The following is a 21,240-nucleotide window of genomic DNA, read 5'->3' as shown; positions in this document are numbered from 1 at the left end:
CAAAGAACGGAATTCATTGATTCATTTCTCTGCAGTTAGTAGTAGACTACACGGACCAGTAGTTAGTGCTTTGGATTATCCTGACTCTAAATTACAAAATAATCTGACCTTTGTTCACTCTACACTGTCTAGTCATTTTATTTTATTTTATTAATTTATTTTATTTATTTTAAACCCCTCCAGGGATGGTGACTCCAGCACTGCCCTGGGCAGCCTGTTCCAATGCCCCACAGCCCTTTGGGGAAGAAATTGTTCCCCAGATCCAACCTCAACCTCCCCCGGTGCAACTTGAGGCCGTTTCCTCTGGTCCTGGCGCTTGTTCCTTGGGAAAAGAGACCAACCCCCCCCCCCCCGGCTCCAAGCTCCTTTCAGGCAGGTCAGAGATCAGAAGGTCTCCCCTCAGCTCCTGTTCTCCAGCTGAACCCCCAGCTCCCTCAGCCGCTCCCATCACACTTGTGCTCCAGCCCCTCACCAGCTCCGTTCCCTTCTCTCAACTCGCTCCAGCACCTCGAGGCCTTTCTTGGCATGAGGGGCCCAGAACTGCCCCCAGGATTCGCGGTTTGGCCTCCCCAGTGCCCAGCACAGGACGGTCACTGCTCTGGGCCTGCTGGCCACACCAGTGCTGGTACCAGCCAGGGTGCTGGTGGCCTCTTGGCCACCTGGGCACACGCTGGCTCATGTTCAGCCGCTGGCACCAACACTCCCAGGTCCTTTTCTGCCGGGCACTTTCCAGCCGCTCTTCCCCAAGTCTGGAGCATTCATGGGGTTGTTGTGACCCAAGTGCAGGACCCGCCACTTGGCCTTGGTGAACCTCAGACAACTGGCCTCAGCCCATCGATCCAGCCGGGCCAGATCCCTCTGTATGGCCTTCCCACCCTCCAGCACATCAACACTCCACCCAACCTGGTGTCATCTGCAAACTGACTGAGGGTGCCCTCGATCCCCTCATCCAGATCATTGATAAAGAGATTAAACAGAACTGACCCCAGGTCTGAGCCCTGGGGACACCACTCGTGACCATTCGCCAACCGGATTTGACTCTGTTCACCACAACTGCTTGGGCCCGACCACCCAGCCAGCTCTTTATCCAGTAAAGAATATGCCTGTTCAAGCCATGAGCTGCAGCTTCTCCAGTGGAATGCTGTGGGGTATGGTGTCAAAGGCTTTACTGAAGGCCAGGTAGAAAACATCCACAGCCTTTCCCTCATCCACTAGGTGGGTCACCTTGTCATAGGAGGAGATCAGGTATACTCCTGTCTCAAACATTGACTTCCACTGATTTAGACAAAGCCTGAAGGAAATATAGCCCTCATCAGAGTTATGCAGTACCCATTTAAAACATCAGTTTTGTTTAATAAAGGGCACTGTTGTTCTCAGAACATGCTATTAACACGAATCAGATCATACTGATATTTGTTAATGGTACTTTTCATAGTTTAAATATTGCAAAAGCTCTAAATTTTTCAGAACATGTCTCTAATCACTGTGGCTAGAAATCGTTACGGACCATGTGCGACAGCACCGGAAGAGATTTTCAGATTGTAATGTATAATTTATATAGGGAGGTTGAATGGGCAACGACCATCTCTCTATCAAAAGTTCACATACCGACTTTTTTTCCAACAAAGTACAGGCACATACACATACAAGGCTACCAATCTCATCTTTCCATGAACACTTCTATGCAAAACAGTTTATAAGGAAAAAGCAGAAATTTTCTAAGCTACCTATGAGATGTGGAAATCCTGCTTTGTATATTTATTAGATTAAAAATAATTTAAATAATTCAAGGACTAAAGAGTGGCTGTGGCATATGGCTTAATGATGGTAATAATTCTATTTCACACTTTTTAGTAACCACACCTAATAGCAATTACCTAAATGACAGACGTATGTAAAGTTGCCACGTTAGTGATTCACACAGCACAGCTTAAGAGCCTTTTTTAAAAGCACAGGATTTATCTCTTACCCATTTTTCCCATCATTCATGTCACAATCCTGAACATAGGACTATAAGCGTAGCTGACAATTAACTTTTCAAACTTATAAGTAATTTTATGCCCCTATACAGCTCGGTATAAGAATCCTCCCCAGATTCATATGCGTGTGCTCTTTCAGCTTAACTAGGATTGCTCTTAAGTATGTGCTATCAATTGACATTCTTCAGTCACTGAACAGTATCACATGCCATTCAAATAGGACATAATACGGTAAAAAAAACTGTGCCTTTCTGTAGAGTCAATACTCTTGTTCTGCTTTGCAAAGTAGTAAATGGTAGCATGACTCCAGAAATGCTTAAAGGCATCCAAACAGTCATTGGGAATATGCATTATTACATACAAACAAAAAACCCCATAAATTCATGCTTGTAAATGAGAGAAGTCTGTGATCCTCCAAGGAGAAATATTGTAAGTTCTGGTCTCCTCATGCTAGAGTGAGACTGGGGATAGGAAAAGGGTCTGAGATCTTCCAAACAGACTCAGATTTAGGCATCAGGTCTTACTTAAAGTAACAACAACTGAAATTTTTACTGATAAAGGGTCTTTTGAAATTCTCAATGTTGAATTGAGAAATCAGTCTTTAACAACAGAACAACAAATGTATAAAAAAATGTACACAATGTACTGTTCACAGTTAAGTATTGTACTGATATTTTTTCTCTCCCACGCTCTTCCCATGACCACTGAGTCTTCTTCCTCCTCTCTTCTACTGATTCATTCTCTTTCTCCAACACAACTGATTAAAAACTGTGATTTTTGCCCTTTTCTACTTCTTTCTTATGTCCCTCATTCCCTTTTTTTTTCCTCAGTGATTTTTCCCAGGTCTGCTGAACTCTCCTTACTTTTCCTACCATCTGGCTGGACAGCTGTTACTGATATCACTGAGTGAGTGAGTCGTCGAAACAGTGGTTCGGAAGCTGATTTTACCTGCGGTTCTCATCCTCTATGGGACTGGAAGTTCTGATGATCAGGATACATGAAATGATGCATGAAACACACCTCAATGCTTTAGAGAAAACTGATGTGGCACAAATGTGTTGTAGAGACAACTTGGATAGGTCCAGTTTAAGCAGAAATTATACGAAGAAACAAGTTGCCTGCTGTGATGGGATGAACTATTAACTACTTGTGCTCACCATGTCAGCTTCATGGTACCTTCTGAGGGACAGAATAAAATGGAAGTACAGGAGAAACTTGGTTCCAACACTGAAAAATGGGTTTGAAATGAAGCAGCTGTTTCAGCTGCATTACAGGACAAAAATGCAGAATAGCCGTATAAACTGTACAATGTGACTTTATTGCCAATTTGTTCTACTTTCTACCTTCTCAAGTACACTTCTTGCTCCAACAGAGACCATGTCCTCACAGCCCTGGACTCCACAAAGTACAACAGATAAATACTCAAACACAGCCTACCTAAATCCTGATGAAATTACACAGACTGCTGATCATCACAAGGTGAGGACAACATGCCTATCCGAATGTTATAATAATTAAGACTTGGATCCAGGATGCATTTAAGTATGTTTAGTTTTAGATGTACAAACCATTCTGAACATTTCAGATGGAGTCTGTTGTATAAATATTTTTTGTGAGACAGAGCCAAACAGACAAAAATTTTATAAAACATCTCACCTGATTCTTCAAATTCACTGTTGTACGCATTCCAGGTCTCACTTATGCGGAGCAGATTCTCTTCCATGGCTTGAATGTCCATGTAAGGACAGTTGCACTCTGGGAATTTGGGACCACACTGACACCAGCAGTCATTGTCCTTGCAGATGAACTCCCCCTCTGAATTACAGGCAATATAGCTCAGAGCTGCCTGGACAAAATGTTCTTGCAGATACTCAGGCAGGATGACCTGAAGACCTAAAGGAAATAGAGTATTATGTTATAAATGCAAAGGGATGCTAGAGACAAGCATCTTTCCCAACCTATGTAACAAACAAACTACAAAAAAGAAAACAATATGGTTTTTTTGGGACAATTTACGTGTCTGTCTGACATTTGCACTGTGCCATTTATTTTCATGCTTCAGAATTAATTTCAGATATATTCCTTGCATTTCCCTCTCAGTATGGAACATCCATTCCACTAACTAGTAACCTGTGTTCCTCAGATAGAGCATTTCTGCTGTAATTTCTTTCCAGGGGAATTTTTAAAAAGAGAAAGGAAGGATTACACCGGCTTCTCCTTGTAAAGAATGGCTGAATGAACAGCCTCAGCAGTAGGAGCTTTGCAGTAGGGAATCACGGAGCTGAATTACAATCTTGGTACTAGCAGCTCATGCAAATTTTGAGAGTGCTGATGAAGGGAAAGCAGAGTAAAGAGACAGTGTAATCAGAAAAAGAGGTGTGAAGGCAAAAATTTCCATTCCGTATTGGACTTGTTTTCCATGTTGCCTTTGACACAAGAAGATAAAGCTTGTCTAAATAACTTCAGTTATCTCTCCATGATTGTGTACAGATGAACTAAGAAGAAAGGGGAAATTTTAGAAAAGTAAAATTTGTCTGATATTGCGTTTTTTACAACATTGGTATTTAATTGCTAAGAGACAGTCAGTAGGACTATAAAACCTTGAGAAAGAAAATTCTTGCTTAAATCTAGTAAAGGTTTAACATGGAGAAAGGGTGCAAAGTATAGCTCCCATGGTGTTTCAAAAAGCTCCTGCTATGTCACATATCCATTTGCAAAGTGTTTTCACACTTTACCCTGCCATGACATGCAGAGGCCTTGCAAAATCACATCACACCAGTGTATCAGAACCATGGAGCAGGTGAATCTAAAATCCAGAATATTTATGACCAGAAATTTAGACTTATCTGAAAATTTTGACCATTGTTTACATGATCCCAATGATGAGAATGAGTATTTTATATACAAGCGTTTTAACTAACAAGCTATCAGTCACTCTAGCTACAATAGTGATCAACCACTCAAAAAGCCACTGCAAGGTATATTATAATTGTTTATTTATTATTCATTGTTATTTTCTGTGGCAAAAATAATATCTCTGGAACAAGTGGAGCTTATTTGTGAGCCAAATAATTTCTCAGCATATGGACTGGTTATTTATGGTGTAGGTTTCTTCTACATAGGCACTTGGACAATTTCATGGAGATATATCCCTTATTTTTAGGTACATAAAAACAATAGCTGTAACAGTAATTTCATAACTTTTCCAAGTCAAAAGTCATATCACAATTCCTAAACATAGGTCTGTCTATGCTTTCTTCTACCTCATGTCAAAATTTGTAAAACTCTCTTGTTACCTGACTAAACTTTTCAATGTGCTTACATACTTGTGAAAAGCCTTGAAATTGTGAAAGGAAAAGAACGCCCAGATAAACAAACCAGACTCTTTTTCAGTTCTTCAATGATAAGTACGAAATAGCTCTGATAATTTATTTCTCATAATGACAATCCAATGACATGCATCAAACCACTGCATGAGGAACACAAAGATTGTTTTCCAAGTTTTAACTGACAAACATTGTGCATATGATGGAGATTATTAAAAATTGCAAATTGTTTCTGGAAACTTTTCATTGCATCCCAGTGGAAATGACAAGTTCTTTTTCCATATATATATATACGGTCTCTGAAATAATTATATGTTTTCATGGCTTTTAACTTGTTCTGGAGAGACAGAAAGGAAAGGGGGGAAAAAAAGCACATGAATGTTTTGAACAGGAAAATAATCTTTCCCTGACAGCCATTCAGCAACAGCTTCTCACTGTATGTCCAATCGATTTATGAACCAATACAGAAAATTTTTAAACCTGGAAATAATTGTATAGCTACTTGTAGCTGCAAATTAAGAACCGTATTCTTCTCTCATTGTATATACACAGAGGTATGCACAAGTACTTAAATTAAAGACAATTTAGTCTGTTTTTGTAATAATAATAAGTTGGTCATGCTACGCTTGTGTAACTGAAAAAAACCCCAAATTATTAATGGCCTGATATCCTAGAGGTTGACTTTTCAAAAATGTTTATGTACCTAATATTTAGGTTGGGAAATGAATCTATTGGAATAAAAAAAAATAATAAGAAATTATGCTTCTTCTTTTTTCTTTTCTTTTTTTTTTCTTTCTTTTTTCTTCCTTCCTTTTTTCCTTCTCCTTTTCCTTTTTTTCCTTCTTTTCCTTTCTTTTGCTCTTCCTTTCCCCTTACCTCTTTTGCTTTCCCTTTCATTTCCTCTTTCTTTCTCTCTTTTCCTTTTTTTTTTTTTAATTACTATTATTTTTCTAATGAGGGAGATGCCTAACCTTTTAAATTTCCTTAATTCTCTCAAGACGAGTGTTTGGACTCTCAATTATTTACAGTCTTTGAAAATCTATATCCTGCTTCTCTGGTGACTCCATTCATTTCAGTGGGACAACTGCACGAGGTATAAGCCACTACTCAGTCTGTTCAAAGCAGGCTCAGGACATTAAATGTCACTCCCTGCTTGGTGGAATCTATGGGAAATCAGGCTGTTTAAAAAATCTGCAAATGGTAGCTAAATAGGGCTGTAAAATGTTAACGGCGCTATCCAAATTATTTTCTGATGTGTTCAGAAATTGTTTCCATTTCAAAGGCAAAATGAGTTACTGACATTTCCTTCTCTTTGTCTAGAATGTACTTATTGCACACATACACACACACACAAAAATTAGGAAAATGACCTTTCATGAGGTGAGAGAAAGAAAAACAAATACTGTGATAAATGTCATCCAGTTCCAAAACAAATTCATGAAATTGCACCTACATACCTTGCAACTGAATCTTATTTTCAGGACTCTGAACCAGAACAGAGCTGACAGAATCTAGGTTGTCATAGTTACTGCAGCCAAGAGGACCAGTCCGCGTTTCTGTTACCTGATGGTAAGGGAATGGAAAAGCATTTGCTGTATTATTCAGAACAGACTGAGGAGTTCAGAAGCTCATTTCATAAAGTTGCCCCTTACTTCGGCTGGCTGTACATTTCAGACTTAATTAAGGTGAAATAGCTCAATTTAATTATGAAAAGTATGACTGCAAATGTTTTACCAGTACCACACACTTCAGGAAGTGCTACTTCTATTGCAGAGAATCCTTACAAACACTTCAGCTGACCTGCAGCCTAAAGACTGTCTACTTCTTCATAGCTATGGGAACAAGAATGATGAATAAACGGGGTTCATAAAAATGAGGACTGTGATTTTCATTGATGAAGCTTGTGCATGTGGCAACTCCTCATTGAAATCATGGAAATAACCTTGGCCTTTTCTGTGTAGTACAGCAGGATTCAGAAATAAGAACTTGTTATGACCTGTATTTATGGTGGTAACGGTGGGGTATTTTTCATTAGGGAATGGCCAAAGGTAAGTTTAGACATCAAACTCTAGACATCCTGCCTATTGTAATCATCGAATCCATGACCATAGAATCAAAATACAGCTAAATTTACCGAAACAGAACTGTTGCAAATCGAGCTCTGGCTTAGTAGTTGAGGATTGTGCTTGGTAACGAGCAATTTTTTAAATGAGTAAATACATTAAAAAACAAAAAAAGACAACAAGTGATTGATATGCTTCATGGAATATTATAGATAATTCTCAAGTGTCAACCAAATAAGTATGAAGGCTCTTGCTTTCATCATCTTGGAGGCTGTGGTCAGATTTACCCCTATTTGGTGATCTGCCTCAGTTTTGAATACAACCCCTTCTATTTTCTGTTACTTAAGGTGTTGTATTCAGCTCTGGATCTCCTGGACCATAAGCCTAAATTATAGGGTCAAGGAGCTCATTTCCAAAATATACATCTCCACCGAGCAGCCAACTGACATGCAGACGATTAACATTAATTTTTATGAACAGAAGGAAGCTTACTACTTTAACAATCTGTTTTAAAAATAAGACAAAGGTTTGCTTAAATTCTCGATGAATTTTCATGCTGTTTAGGATTACCTGGTTCTCTTACAGTCTGTGCTACCACCAGCATCTGTGGGCGACTGCAGCAGGATCACAATATTCTTGAAACCATTGAGATTTCACATTTTCCAAGATCTCTTGCACTTTTGAAAATTTTATGCAAAATTTTAGGCTAGGGCAAGCTCTTGGCAATGCCAGCAGCCCATGGAGAGGACACACAGAAGCGGCTTCAGCCAAACCTGTTAGCCGCATGCCAGCTGCGCAAGGAGATGAGACCGAGTCAGGCTGTCTCCTCCCTGCATATATTATATTTGGCAGTCTTTACAATTTATGCCAGGGCCAGATTTAACATGGCTTTTGCTTAATCATCCTGATTCAGCACAAAGACTCTTGCACGGGCATCAGATTTGGCTTGGATATGGCTGGAATGACAATTTTCATTTACCTGTGATCCTTCAGTCTGCTCCCTCTCCCAACATGTGGTCTAAAATTCTATTCTAAAGTCTAACTTTTGTGTAGTACCCCCAGGCAATATATAGAATCCTAATCTGTTTATATAATAACAAAGGCAGTCACCTATATTAAATAAGATGAATAGCCAGAAGACGATAAAAGAAGTGAATGTTGTTTTGAGTTTTATCCTAGTTCTGAAAGATTATGCTCAGCATTTATCTATGCAATTCTTTATTTAAAGGTCCATTTATTTTAGTGTTGTTTTGTTCTGTATATTATCATTATTGTTTTCAATCATTTGTCTATATGGCAATGTAGCTTCATAAAGTTATATGGAATGTATAAACTACAGAGCAAATTTTACAATTCCTATCCATTTTTAAAATTCTTATGCCTCCTGAAATCACAAAATAAGGAAGGTTAGTACGTAGCTTTTACTGTTTCCCTTTTTGTTCATGCATCTTCATTCTTCATTTAGATCATGCAAGACATAGGTAGATACTACCACTGTTTTGGTTATGGGATGTGTTTAGGTGTGCCAAGAAGCAGAATGGGGAAAAATCGTCACTAAATGGCTTTTTTTTGACTGATTTTAAAGACTGGTTGTACAAATCTGCTGTTTAAAAAAACCCCTATACATATGAAAAAAACTGAACATAGATTTTGAGATGACTTACAGATATTCATCATTGTTATAGGTAAGCAATAACATATTGTTCTAATAATAGCAATAATAAATAATATTCTATAGAGCAATAAATAAGGACCTTTTCCAACCATTATGTTTTCACTCAGATTTATATATTTATATTATACTTTCTTTTACTTTTCCAAGTACCCTCACCTTCCTCTGTCATCTCCTTTGCCCTGGTGTTCTTAGCTTCTCCATAGAAAATACATTGCAAGAAGAAAATCAAAATGTATAATCCCGATATACAACAAAGAAAGATAAAAATCATCCAATCTCCAGCTTACCATGGATGACACTTCTAGTCAGAGGTTAAAGCAATGTAGTTACATATGGTTTTTTATAGTCTGTACAAATCCTACTCAACAAAGACTGTAAATCAGAAGAAAAATTTGAGTAGTTGATATATGAAAGTCTCAAATTTCTGACAATTTTTCTGATCAAATGCAAGGTTTTAAGTTGGGGTTAACTCATTTTGTTAACAAAGCAGACTACAGAGGGGGAAACAAAGGGTCCGAATGTATTAATTCTGGCTTGATCCAAGTGTTGCTGCAATCACTGATGATTTTACATTTTCTGTTTCAGGAACAATAGGAACAAAATTGGGAGGGCAATGGCACTCTTTTAATTATCTTCCAAGCATAGAAGTGTGACTACGCTCAGTCCCAAGATCACAGCTGAAAAAGTTTTGTTGGGTAGTGTACAATAAAAGATAAACCAAAAAGGGGAGAGGGAAAGGTAAAATGCGAACGCAAAGAGTATGCTAAGATGTTGGAGTAGTGCAGAAGTGATCGCATATGAACAAAGAGCGTCATCAGCACATGCTTGTTTTGTAAGAGCTAGAGTTGCAGTCTATGAAGAACACTAACTCAGAAAGCAAAATACCACAGAACAAAGTTATTTGCTAACCAAAACCCCCTAAGAACCAGTAAGAAAATATGTGTGAAACCATCTGACATGAACCAGACAAGCTATTCTCAAGTGCCTTGTTTTCAAATATTATCACAGAACAGCTTTCCCTGGGCAGCAGGGTTTTCAGTTCCCAGAAATAAACTATAACATTTGGCATTAATGAGGCAAATGCCTACAGTTTCCAGTCATAACCATGGTGATAACGACCTGATTATAAGTGCACTGAGAACATACCTCCTAGCAGTTAAGCAAGGCTGAATTCTTGTGATATCAGTGGGTAGCATTTCCCTGGGAAACAGTGTGCTTTTTTTGTCCATGATAATTAAGCCTATAGAAGGCTTTCCTAATAAAAGGGAAATCTATTTCTGCAGAGATTTTGTTCCCGTTTTGTCCTTTTAAATGCACATAGCTAATATTCCTAACTACATGCCATGCAGAGGTGGTGTGCTGTCTCTCATAAAGGACTATCCTCTTCAGCGAAACTCTTAAAAAATGTATTTGGCTTCTAAGGAAAATAACTAAGCCAACACAAAGGAGAATGAGACAATGCTAGTCACTTCAAAATAAGCAGCTGCATTTGTATTCATATAAATCTCTTTTAATATTTTAAACATTATAATAATGACTTAGAGCAAACTCATACTGTATGCATGAATACTCATGGAACAAGGTATCTTCTGAATAATTGGTGCAGACAGAAGAAAGGGCAAAAGTATGGAGCAGGGAGAAACCTAAAGTCTGAGGGAGCTGGCAGAGATGCTCCCCAAGCCACTTTCAACTATTCATCAGCAGTCCTGGTTAACTGGAGAGCACCCTATTGAGAAGAGTTTGGTAAATGTAGCGCCCATATACAAGAGGGGCCAGAAGGAAGATCCAGGGAACTACAAGCCTGTCGGTCTAATCTCCGTGCCGGGGAAGGTCGTGGCGCATACACGACAACCAGGCGATCAGGCCCAGTCAGCATGGGTTTACGAAAGGCAGGTCCTGCTTGACCAATCTCATCTCCTATGACAAGGTGACCCAACTAGTAGATGAGGGAAAGGCTGTGGATGTTGTGTACCTGGACTTCAGCGGAGCCTTTGACACCATTTCCCACAGAAATCTCCTGGAGAAGCTGCAGCTCATAGCTTGAACAGGCATAATCTTTACTGGATGGTCGGGCCCAAGGAGGATTTCCACATCTCATAGGTAGCTTAGAAAATTTCTGGAAAGATGAGATAGGTAGCCTTGTATGTGTATGTGCCTGTACTTTGTTGGAAAAAAAGTCGGTATGTGAACTTTTGATAGAGAGACGGTTGTTGCCCATTCAACCTCCCTATATAAATTATACATTACAATCTGAAAATCTCTTCCAGTGCTGTCGCACATGGTCCGTAAGAATTTCTAGCCACAGTGATTAGAGACATGTTCTGAAAAATTTAGAGCTTTTGAAATATTTAAACTATGAAAAGTACCGTTAACAAATACCAGTATGATCTGATTCGTGTTAATAGCATGTTCTGAGAACAACAGTGCCCTTTATTAAACAAAACTGATGTTTTAAATGGGTACTGCATAACTCTGATGAGGGCTATATTTCCTTCAGGCTTTGTCTAAATCAGTGGAAGTCAATGTTTGAGACAGGAGTATACCTGATCTCCTCCTATGACAAGGTGACCCACCTAGTGGATGAGGGAAAGGCTGTGGATGTTTTCTACCTGGCCTTCAGTAAAGCCTTTGACACCATACCCCACAGCATTCCACTGGAGAAGCTGCAGCTCATGGCTTGAACAGGCATATTCTTTACTGGATAAAGAGCTGGCTGGGTGGTCGGGCCCAAGCAGTTGTGGTGAACAGAGTCAAATCCAGTTGGCGAATGGTCACGAGTGGTGTCCCCAGGGCTCAGACCTGGGGTCAGTTCTGTTTAATCTCTTTATCAATGATCTGGATGAGGGGATCGAGGGCACCCTCAGTCAGTTTGCAGATGACACCAGGTTGGGTGGAGTGTTGATGTGCTGGAGGGTGGGAAGGCCATACAGAGGGATCTGGACCGGCTGGATCAATGAGCTGAGGCCAATTGTCTGAAGTTCACCAAGGCCAAGTGGCGGGTCCTGCACCTGGGTCACAACAACCCCATGAATGCTCCAGACTTGGGGAAGAGCGGCTGGAAAGTACCTGGCGGAAAAGGACCTGGGAGTGTTGGTCGACAGTGGCTGAACATGAGCCAGCGTGTGCCCAGGTGGCCAAGAGATCACCAGCATCCTGGCTGGTACCAGCACTGGTGTGGCCAGCAGGCCCAGGGCAGTGACCGTCCTGTGCTGGGCACTGGGGAGGCCAAACCGCGAATCCTGGGGGCAGTTTTGGGCCCCTCATGCCAAGAAAGGCCTTGAGGTGCTGGAGTGAGTTGAGAGAAGGAAACAGAGCTGGTGAGAGGCTGGAGCACAAGTGTGATGGGAGCGGCTGAGGGACTTGTGGGGTTCAGCCTGGAGAACAGGAGGCTGAGGGGAGACCTTCTCGCTCTCTGCAACTGCCTGAAAGGAGGTTAGAGCATGGAGGGGGTTGATCTCTTCTCCCAAGCAACGAGTGATAGGATGAGGGGAAATGACCTCAGGTTGTGCCAGGGAAGATTTAGATTAGATATTAGGAGAAACTTCTTCACCGAAAGGGTTATCAAACATTGGAACAGGCTGCCCAAGAAAGTGGTTGAGTCACCATCCCTGGAGATGTTTTGAACACATGTAGATGAAGTTCTTATGGACATGGTTTATTGGTAAACTTGGCAGTGTTGGGTTAACAGTTGGACTTGATGATCTTAAAGGTCTTTTCAAGCCAAAATGATTCTAGCATTCCTTAGGATTCTTCTGGATGACCCTACCATCAACCTCACCTCCAGGACTTGTCTTCCAGCCCATGTTCCAGCACATTGCTATCCCTGCAGTCAGTGTAGTCAGTGCTTATTTCACCTAAAAGAAAGTTGATCAAATGAGTAGGAACTAAATATACTTTCTATTTAGACGTGGATCTCCTGCCAACTTGCCTTTTTTTTTACCCAGGCTTGACAGTTTTTGACAAAAGCACCTTTCTTTCAGCCCCTTCCTTTACCACACAATAGTTGCTGCCCTGCTGTCCTACTTGTGTCATTGAGCATATTAAAAGGCTTCCACTAATTAGTGTGCAATTAAAATAAATCATATCTTCTGAATGTTCCAAGCACTGACATGCTACCAGCTAGATGAACAGTTCTGAAGGAGGTACAGACAAACCAACGGCACACAAAATGTTAGGGGTTGGATTGATATTTTCATTATTTTTTTTGTTTTTTAATTGCAAAAGAATTGCCAGTATTCTAAAACAATACCTCATAAGCATGTAATATTTTCAACACATTTTTTAGCAGCATTATTGATAGCATATGTCTGACTTTTTAATTTGGGGAGCCCACTAACTCAGGAAACCTGGAATCACTCCCATCATATTTTTCTATCATCTGCTGTTGTAAGATGTAACAGGACCAGTAAACTTAAACTTTCTGCAAATGAAATAAATTGCAAAATTTCCATTAACCTCATTTGAAATGGAATAATGACTTCTTTCAAACTTCTGGGCAAGGAGATGACTTTCAATTTCTCCAAACACAGCAATAAAGCTTCCCAAGAGATCTGTGTAATCCCTCCATTCCCTCTCCTTTGTTTGTACACTCTGAGGAATTTACAGTGAGCTAAACTATTGCACTACAACAAAAAAGAAACTGAAGTGTATTATCCCCACATAAAGCATTAAATACCTCGGAAATCAGAATATTCTAGGTATTGGTAATGAACTCATATTATTTGAATCCTTCTGTGTTTTAACATACATTAAAATATTACTATTTTAAGGCTGTTTATGTTCATTTGATAGGAAGCAATCACCTGCCTATTCATCACCATCTCACAGGGCAATTTATTATCTGTAAATTCCAGGAGAATCCACAAGAATGTTTCTGAATCGTGTGTGCCAGAGGAAAATTAGACAAGAAACCAAGACTCCCAGGAATGCCTCAGCTCTGAACTAGCAGGGAACATACATAGGTTGAGCGAACTTTGAAAGATACTTGAGACAGAGGTCATTTAGGGAGGAGAAGAGCAGTGGATGTTGTCTACCTTGACTTCAGCAAGGCTTTTGACACCGTCTCTCACAACCTCCTCATAGGCAAGCTCAGCAAGTGCGAGTTGGATGAGTGCACAGTGAGATGGGTCATGAACTGGCTGGATGGCAGAGCTCAGAGAGTTGTGATCAACGGTGCAGAGTCTGATTGGAGGCCTGTGGTTTGTGGGGTTCCCTGGGGGTCAGTGTTTGGTCCAGTCCTGTTCAACCTGTTCATCAATGACCTGGGTGAACAGACTGAGTGCACCCTCAGCCAGTTTGCTGATGACACCAAACTGGGAGGAAGGGCTGGCACACCAGAGGCTGTGCTGCCATCCAGAGAGACCTGGACAGGTTGGACTGGGCAGAGAAGAACCTGATGAAGTTCAGCCAGGGCAAGTGGAGGGTCCTGCACCTGGGGAGGAATAACCCCAGGCACCAGTACAGGTTGGGGTTGACCTGCTGGAGGTTCCATCTGAACATGAGAAGAAACTTCTTTGCTAGGAGGTGCCAGAGCCTGGACCAGGCTGCCCAGGGTGGGTGTGGAGTCTCCTTCTCTGGAGACATTCAAACCCGCCTGGACCGACCTGTGTGATCTGCTCTGGTGACCCTGCGTTAGCAGGGGCATTGCACTGGGGGATCTACAGAGGTCCTGAAACCCAACCAGCCTGGGATTCTGTGACTCTGTGATTACTCTTTATATGTTCTGTAATGCTGACTCTGCAGACTGTGCAACATGCCTGAGTCCATAGAACTTGAAAATGAGGATTTACCCCAACTGAAATCACTGGCAGCATTGACAGTTCTGGCACTGGAGCCACAGTTTTTCCTTTTCAAGGGCATTTTAAATCCACCGCATGTCAGATGCGATGTTCCCATGCATCCTCCTGTAAAGCAACAGGAAAGTCTGCAGGAAATGGAGCTGTTGGCAAACCCCTCAGGGCAGTGGTACCAGAGCCTTTATTTCCTGGACTTTCACAAATCAAGGGTGCATCAGCCTTATACAGAGAATGACAACAGGCATTCTCTCAGAAAGAACAAGTTATCTCTTCAATTAATCTTGAAGAATACATGAGAGTGAAGTTCTCTTATGGAGAAGTAGTAGACTTAGCAAAAGTGTAATAAAAGCTGAATTTTTTTTTCAGTTTACATTTAGATACTTCATCTTGCCCACATTTTACTTAAATGAATACTAATATTATTTTTTCACACCTTTTATTGCCTAAAGGGACAGCTGAGCAATAAACAATAAATGAAATCTGTATTTTTTTAAAGATAAAATTAGAAACAAAGAGGACAACACAGATACAAATTAAAATAATACTTCATGTTCATAAAAATTTCAAGGTATCTGCAGAAAGCAAAAGCAAAGAGGCTTACTGAAGTAAAGCCCAATTCCTAACCTTCTATCCTTTTCCAACCATAATTTCATTACTATACAAAAGACAAAAAGCTTCAAAGAAATCTTGGGACACATACTGTAAAGCAAGACCATCTGCCTACATTTAGCCCAACTGCAAAATCCCATGCAAGGACTTCCCAAGAGTATTAGGAATAGGATTTATATCTTCCTGGCTCAGTTCCAATCTGCAATGCTGAGACTACTGGGATTTTTCATCATGTCCCCATTAATTTCAAGAAGACAGCATGATTTTGCTATTTATAAGACTCACAGATATTATTAGTTGTAATAATACTGCAGTTGAATGGAAAATTATTTTCTTAGATTGGGAAAGTGTGAATAAAAAAATGTAGTCCTTCCTGAATGAGAATCAAAAATTAAAATGTTCTTTTTCTTTGTGAAGCCACAGTCTTCACAGAAAGTTTAGGTCAACATAAAAATTATCGATGATAATCTGGAAACATTTCACCTTTAATGTGGTCAATTTTAAAAACCATATATATATATGTTACATTTTAAGAGAAAAAATTAGAATACCTTGTGCTAAAGAAAAAATGTGTTAAAGGTTACCATGAGGACCTAAAAACAATATGAAAAGGATTTTATGTCTTTAAGGTCAGAAATCAAAGTGATAAGGGCAGGTTAATTAAGAACCGGAGTTTCAATGGAGATCCTACTTGTGATTATGTATTTCTGTGCAGTTTGAAAACCTAGTTCCAGTATTCTCTTCAGTAATAATTGAAGTTATTTCCAGATCTCATGTTTCCTTCCTTGGAATGCATGTAAACTCCTGATTCATTTCTGCTGTTTATAGCACTGTGATTCCTAATACGTTGTACCTCACTTGCTGTGACATCTGCAGCAGGACATTTTGCATGTCCACTTTATTTTACCATACTCCAGTCAAACTACCCTTTATGGGGTTGTCATTCTAACCTCTCAAAAGAAATCACATTGCTGTCCATAATGTTCATGTCTGCTGGCTTGCTCTCTGCCTGGGTCACATATATGTTTTCAGAGATCTATTTTTAGATTGTATCTCCATTACTTCCCACCCATTTAGTCCCCCGGTAAATGATTGTAACACATTTGCCCTTTCTATTTCATTGGTACTGCCAACTCTCAATTTACAGTTCTGCAGAACTTTTTCTCTTCATGCTACTAGTTTTTACATGTTTTCCTGCATATTTAAAAGCCTACACACAAGGTTAACAATAACATCTAATCCATAATTTAATCCTTAAATCCCTATCGGATATTCAAATTAAGGGGAAACACTTGACTAAATTTGTTTTAGGAAAGAAACTTTATACTGAAGCTCTAAACTTCATTTCATACGGATGCTTCCTCAGCATTAGATGACTAGTTTAGGTATACTGCTCTATATCTCTGATTGATTATGCTGTTCCATTACTATTGTGTAGTTTCACTTGTGGTGAAAGCAAACCTTTGACTTTCAAATCCCACTAACTTATGAAAAGACACCGAAAGAACATCTGAAACCTGGATTCAATTCCGAATTCTGCTGCAGCAAATATGTATATCATGCACAGTGCACGGCTACAGACTGTATGATTCTTACTCAAAGTGGGCCAACAGGATTGGCAAACTTGTTCACTGTATAAATTACAACAGATGTAGCATTCGTAAATCAAATCTCTGGCACTTACCTTTTAAACTCAACATATGTTTTGATTGTTAAATATTATGTGGTAAGAAAAGGCATCTTCAAATATTATCTGAAATTGCACTTGAAATTCCAATCAAGGACCAACACCAAATTAGCTAAAGAATAGTAAACCACAAAGGACTTAGTGTTGAATCTATTCTGAAACATGCACATTTGCTTATGTTTTCTGAATCATCCAAGTGAGTTAAAGGAGCAATGCTCATAGTCAAAGCTAATGTGAGCACCCAGGACATCGTCTCATGGCTCAAAATTGTTGAGTCCTCCCTTTGATAAATGAGCCATGGCTTTTATATGATCCAAGCAGGTTTGAGGACTTGACTTGTGAGATTTTCACAAGATGTAGAAGATCTTAGCAGCATTTTGGTTCACTATCATTCAGAGTATTTCTGATTTCACTGTAGTGCTGAATCTTAAGGAAACATTTCAGGGCTTGTCTACAACACCCAGTGGTCAGAAAAGAATAAAATTGGTCCTCATTTACCATGCGTTATCTTCATATGGAAATTACTCATAGCAACAAAGTCTTCCAGAGTCTCCCTATTGCTATCCCAGTCTGGTTTCAGACAGAAGCAGTTGAGGAAACCCCAAGGAAGGGTGACCGGGAAAGGAGGCAGTTTATTTGCTATATTAACTTTCTGTGTCGGGTCAACTTGCTGCAAGTCCGAGGTGGGGGCAAATACACCAAACCTGAGGGTATATTTGATTAAGATCCAAATATTCAAAAAGTTCTACCAAGAACTCTCTACTATGAACCAAACAATTATTTAATAATTAACTATAAATATACAATAAAAAACGACTTTTCAGGTAGCAATTTTTACAGAAAACTTGCCACTGTGATAATGAGCAGTATTCTAGATTGAAAAAAAAATGTTTGGTAAAGTCAAGGCAAGAGGAAAGAAACAAATTTGAAAGTAAGGCGCCATATAAAAGAAAAATGTTTGGCTTTAAATAAACCATAAGCTTCTAATACTTAAACCAAAACAGAATTTATTCCCCTTTTTATTCCCTCTAAGACCAGTTGTATTCCAGATAATTCTGTTGCCTTTCTGCTATAGATCAGAAAGGAGGACTGAATCCAGGTTTCTCATTTCAGTCAAAATTTACTGGAAATGAGAGTTGGTAGCTATGTTCTGTATACAGTCTGATATTTTGGATTTGGTCTGTCAAAATAAATGGAAAAGAAGACTATTTCTTTTCCGCTTAAGTCCAGTCAAATATGCACAAGTCAAGTGAAGAACTCTGTAGCATAAGGACTGAGATGGTTTTGGTTATACTCACCCCTAAATAGATAAATTTTTAACGTCAAACAATCAAAAGTGTGAAGATTGTAGAAAGTGCCTTTAGCAAATGAGAACTGGAAAGGTTTAGGTACAAAACTATAATTTCACTATATCACTTAAACTTTTAATAAACACACAAAAAGTGACAGAGAAGAAAAGAGAGAATATTTGTCTGTCCAAAATTGCACATCGCATCCGGAGGTAGGAGATTCAGATGAGAGCTTGATGTTTTAGCTAGAAGAACAAAAGTAAACCTTGATTTATAAGTTTGCTGAGTTTGATTAAATAGTAAAGACACTCAGAACTGCAAACATATCACATGGTACTCAAGTATTTCTGTAAATTTGCAGTAATAAAGACCATTACAAAGCTGAAACACAAAGAATTCATACAAAAAAGCTGTTTTGAGAGGTGGGAATTACAGCTGGATGGAAAATTCCTATAGACATACCAGGTTCCTATATTTTCATCAAGAAAGACCAGATCCTCCCCGGTGTAAATCAACACTGAATTTAGTGGAACACTGTTGATTTGGACCATGGGGGTTTCCGTGTTTTTGACAGGTGAAAACGCCTCTGACACATGGCATTGAGCATATTTCATCAAAATCTGCATTTAGAAAGATTCCTGAATTAACAAACTGACTGCTCTTCGGAAAGTTTTGGCTGATAACTGAGTGATTCTTGATATTCTTATTTCATGAACTAGAGAAAAAAATAATTTTTAATGTACAGAAGACTGCTGTTGGTATCAGGCTCCAGGGGCAATGTTACCCAGACAGACCACTGTGCCTGGCTGGAAAATCATTGTTCAGATCATCCTGATTTGTGGGACTGGGAAGATCTATCAAATATTGAGGCTTGCTCATTAGGCCATACATTAATGTGTCCTATTATGGATCTTGCATTGATATAATTTTTGCAAAAAGTGTTTAGAGTATGGAATCTTGTCCAAGGGCTTATTTTATTCATTTATTTCTGGACCTGACACAGATGAGACAGCACCCAGGGCAAAGAGTGATGTACCATAAAGGCAACCAGAAAAATAGAAGAAGAGAGAGCCAGAGTTCTCATGAACATAAAAATCTAGGGAAAGACAGAAGTTCAGAAGAAAAAGGAGAAAACAAATAAAAAGAGAGTAGTACTTATTATCAGTACTGTGGAGTCCTCTACAAATGGAAAGACTTTGTTCTGCCCAGAATTGAAAGGAACGCTACTACCTGCAGGTTTTGATTTCTTTTTATGTAGACTCCATGTAATTTAAAAGATTTCTAGGATATCTTAGTATCCATCTCCTTTCATGATGTGGTAGGTGCGAACTCTTTGACACAAGTTGCTTTTTGAGTTACAGGTCTTCCACATGTTTGCATTAAATTTATATATGCCACTTTATGGTTTTTCATACCTTTTTACTTATTAGAACACTTAGCTTGTATGTAGTGCACAATTCTTTCTAAGCTATTATGCTGTGATAGTATAATAATGTATAACTCTATGTCATATACTGTAGACTTGCCAGCTTTCTGTATTTTCACCAAGGAACGACACATCCTACCCAGAGTAAACCAACACCAACGTTATTGATAAACTTGATTTAATTATCATCTTAGGTAACTTTCTTTATTATCTTTTTTGCACTGTAACCTCTTAAAGTGCACTTAAAGTGCCTCTGTCTTTTACCTGGAGGCAAAAGCAATAAGATAACTCACTCTTCAGTTTGTGCAATATAACAGCTCCATTCTACAGGATTATTTTTAATAGATTAGTCTTTAGGATCAAATAAAAATTTTCAAACATAGAATAAAATCAAAATGCTTTAGTCCTCTTGCATATCCTAAAAAACCCCAGAAAAGCAGACCCACACATTTTATTATTGTACTTTAAAGAAGTACATAAATAGCTATGCTTGAAGGAACATAGGGTATTTATTTCTCACAATAATATGCATGGCTCAGTATTGCTGTGAATGTCGTATTTCAAATAGGGAACCAGAGTAAGAAAGAAGTCTACTTAAATAGACTAAAACATGACAGAAAAAATATTGTAATGGTCCTCTTTAAACCATTTTCTTTATTATCTGTAGCATTTTTATCTTCACTTATTTTTACACATTAAGGATTTCATGAAAATTTGAAGGACAAACATGGAATATTTTTTCATTTTCAAGTCTCTAGGCACTACTGGACAAGACAATTATATTTCTTTATAAATCTATATATTGGGTAGGAGAATGTATACCAGAATCCCCTATTTAGTGGAATTATTATAATTATTGGAACTTTATGAACTAGTATAACTGTGACATTATAGTTATTTTATTACTTTAAATTTTTTTTGTATTATTTTTAACAAAAATCAAAGGAAGAATACTGCAGTTACCCCAAGGACCATGAAAGGCATTAACTATCCCCTGGGAATGAAAGAGTTAATTTGGATAAGCTAGAGAGAGCTAATAATTAATAGTTTGATGAATTAAGAAGATGATGGTTGAGGTTGAATGGAGAAAACCCTGATCTTGATGATATCAATACTTGTGCTAAGAAACTCTTTCGACTTCATTGCAGTTTATTCGTTGTATAAGGTCAGAATCTATTGTGTTCATTCACGTTGCTCATATGTGGCATCTTGTATTTCTTAGGGTTCAGAGGTAGGAAAGTGTTCTGTGAATTTTATAGTCCTCGTTTGACATTTTCTGAGCTGCTGACAGCTGGTAGCTGTCAATTAGAGAGTGGAGGACATGGTGAGTGCTGCAGTAAGTGTCTGAACCCAAACACAAACCACTGCACTGCCAGAATGAAGACTAAACT

General features: G+C 39.0%; 1 protein-coding gene across 2 annotated transcripts in view; it reads right to left on the bottom strand.

Moving 5' to 3' along the window:
• The window catches only part of BRINP3 (BMP/retinoic acid inducible neural specific 3), a 214,415-nt gene that overhangs the window by 53,795 nt on the left and 139,380 nt on the right, over positions 1-21,240 (bottom strand). For both annotated transcript variants that reach the window (XM_065649078.1, XM_065649079.1), the window contains 2 exons: positions 6,763-6,868; positions 3,636-3,872 (listed from right to left, as the gene is read on the bottom strand). In XM_065649078.1, the coding sequence (XP_065505150.1) occupies positions 3,636-3,872; positions 6,763-6,868 (343 nt within the window). The remainder of the gene's footprint in view (positions 1-3,635; positions 3,873-6,762; positions 6,869-21,240) is intronic.

This window comes from Caloenas nicobarica, chromosome 20, assembly GCF_036013445.1.
Source record: "Caloenas nicobarica isolate bCalNic1 chromosome 20, bCalNic1.hap1, whole genome shotgun sequence".
NCBI lineage: Eukaryota > Metazoa > Chordata > Aves > Columbiformes > Columbidae > Caloenas > Caloenas nicobarica.
The sequence above is the reverse complement of the archived record's forward strand: the minus strand, read 5'-3'. Positions and strand labels throughout refer to the sequence as shown.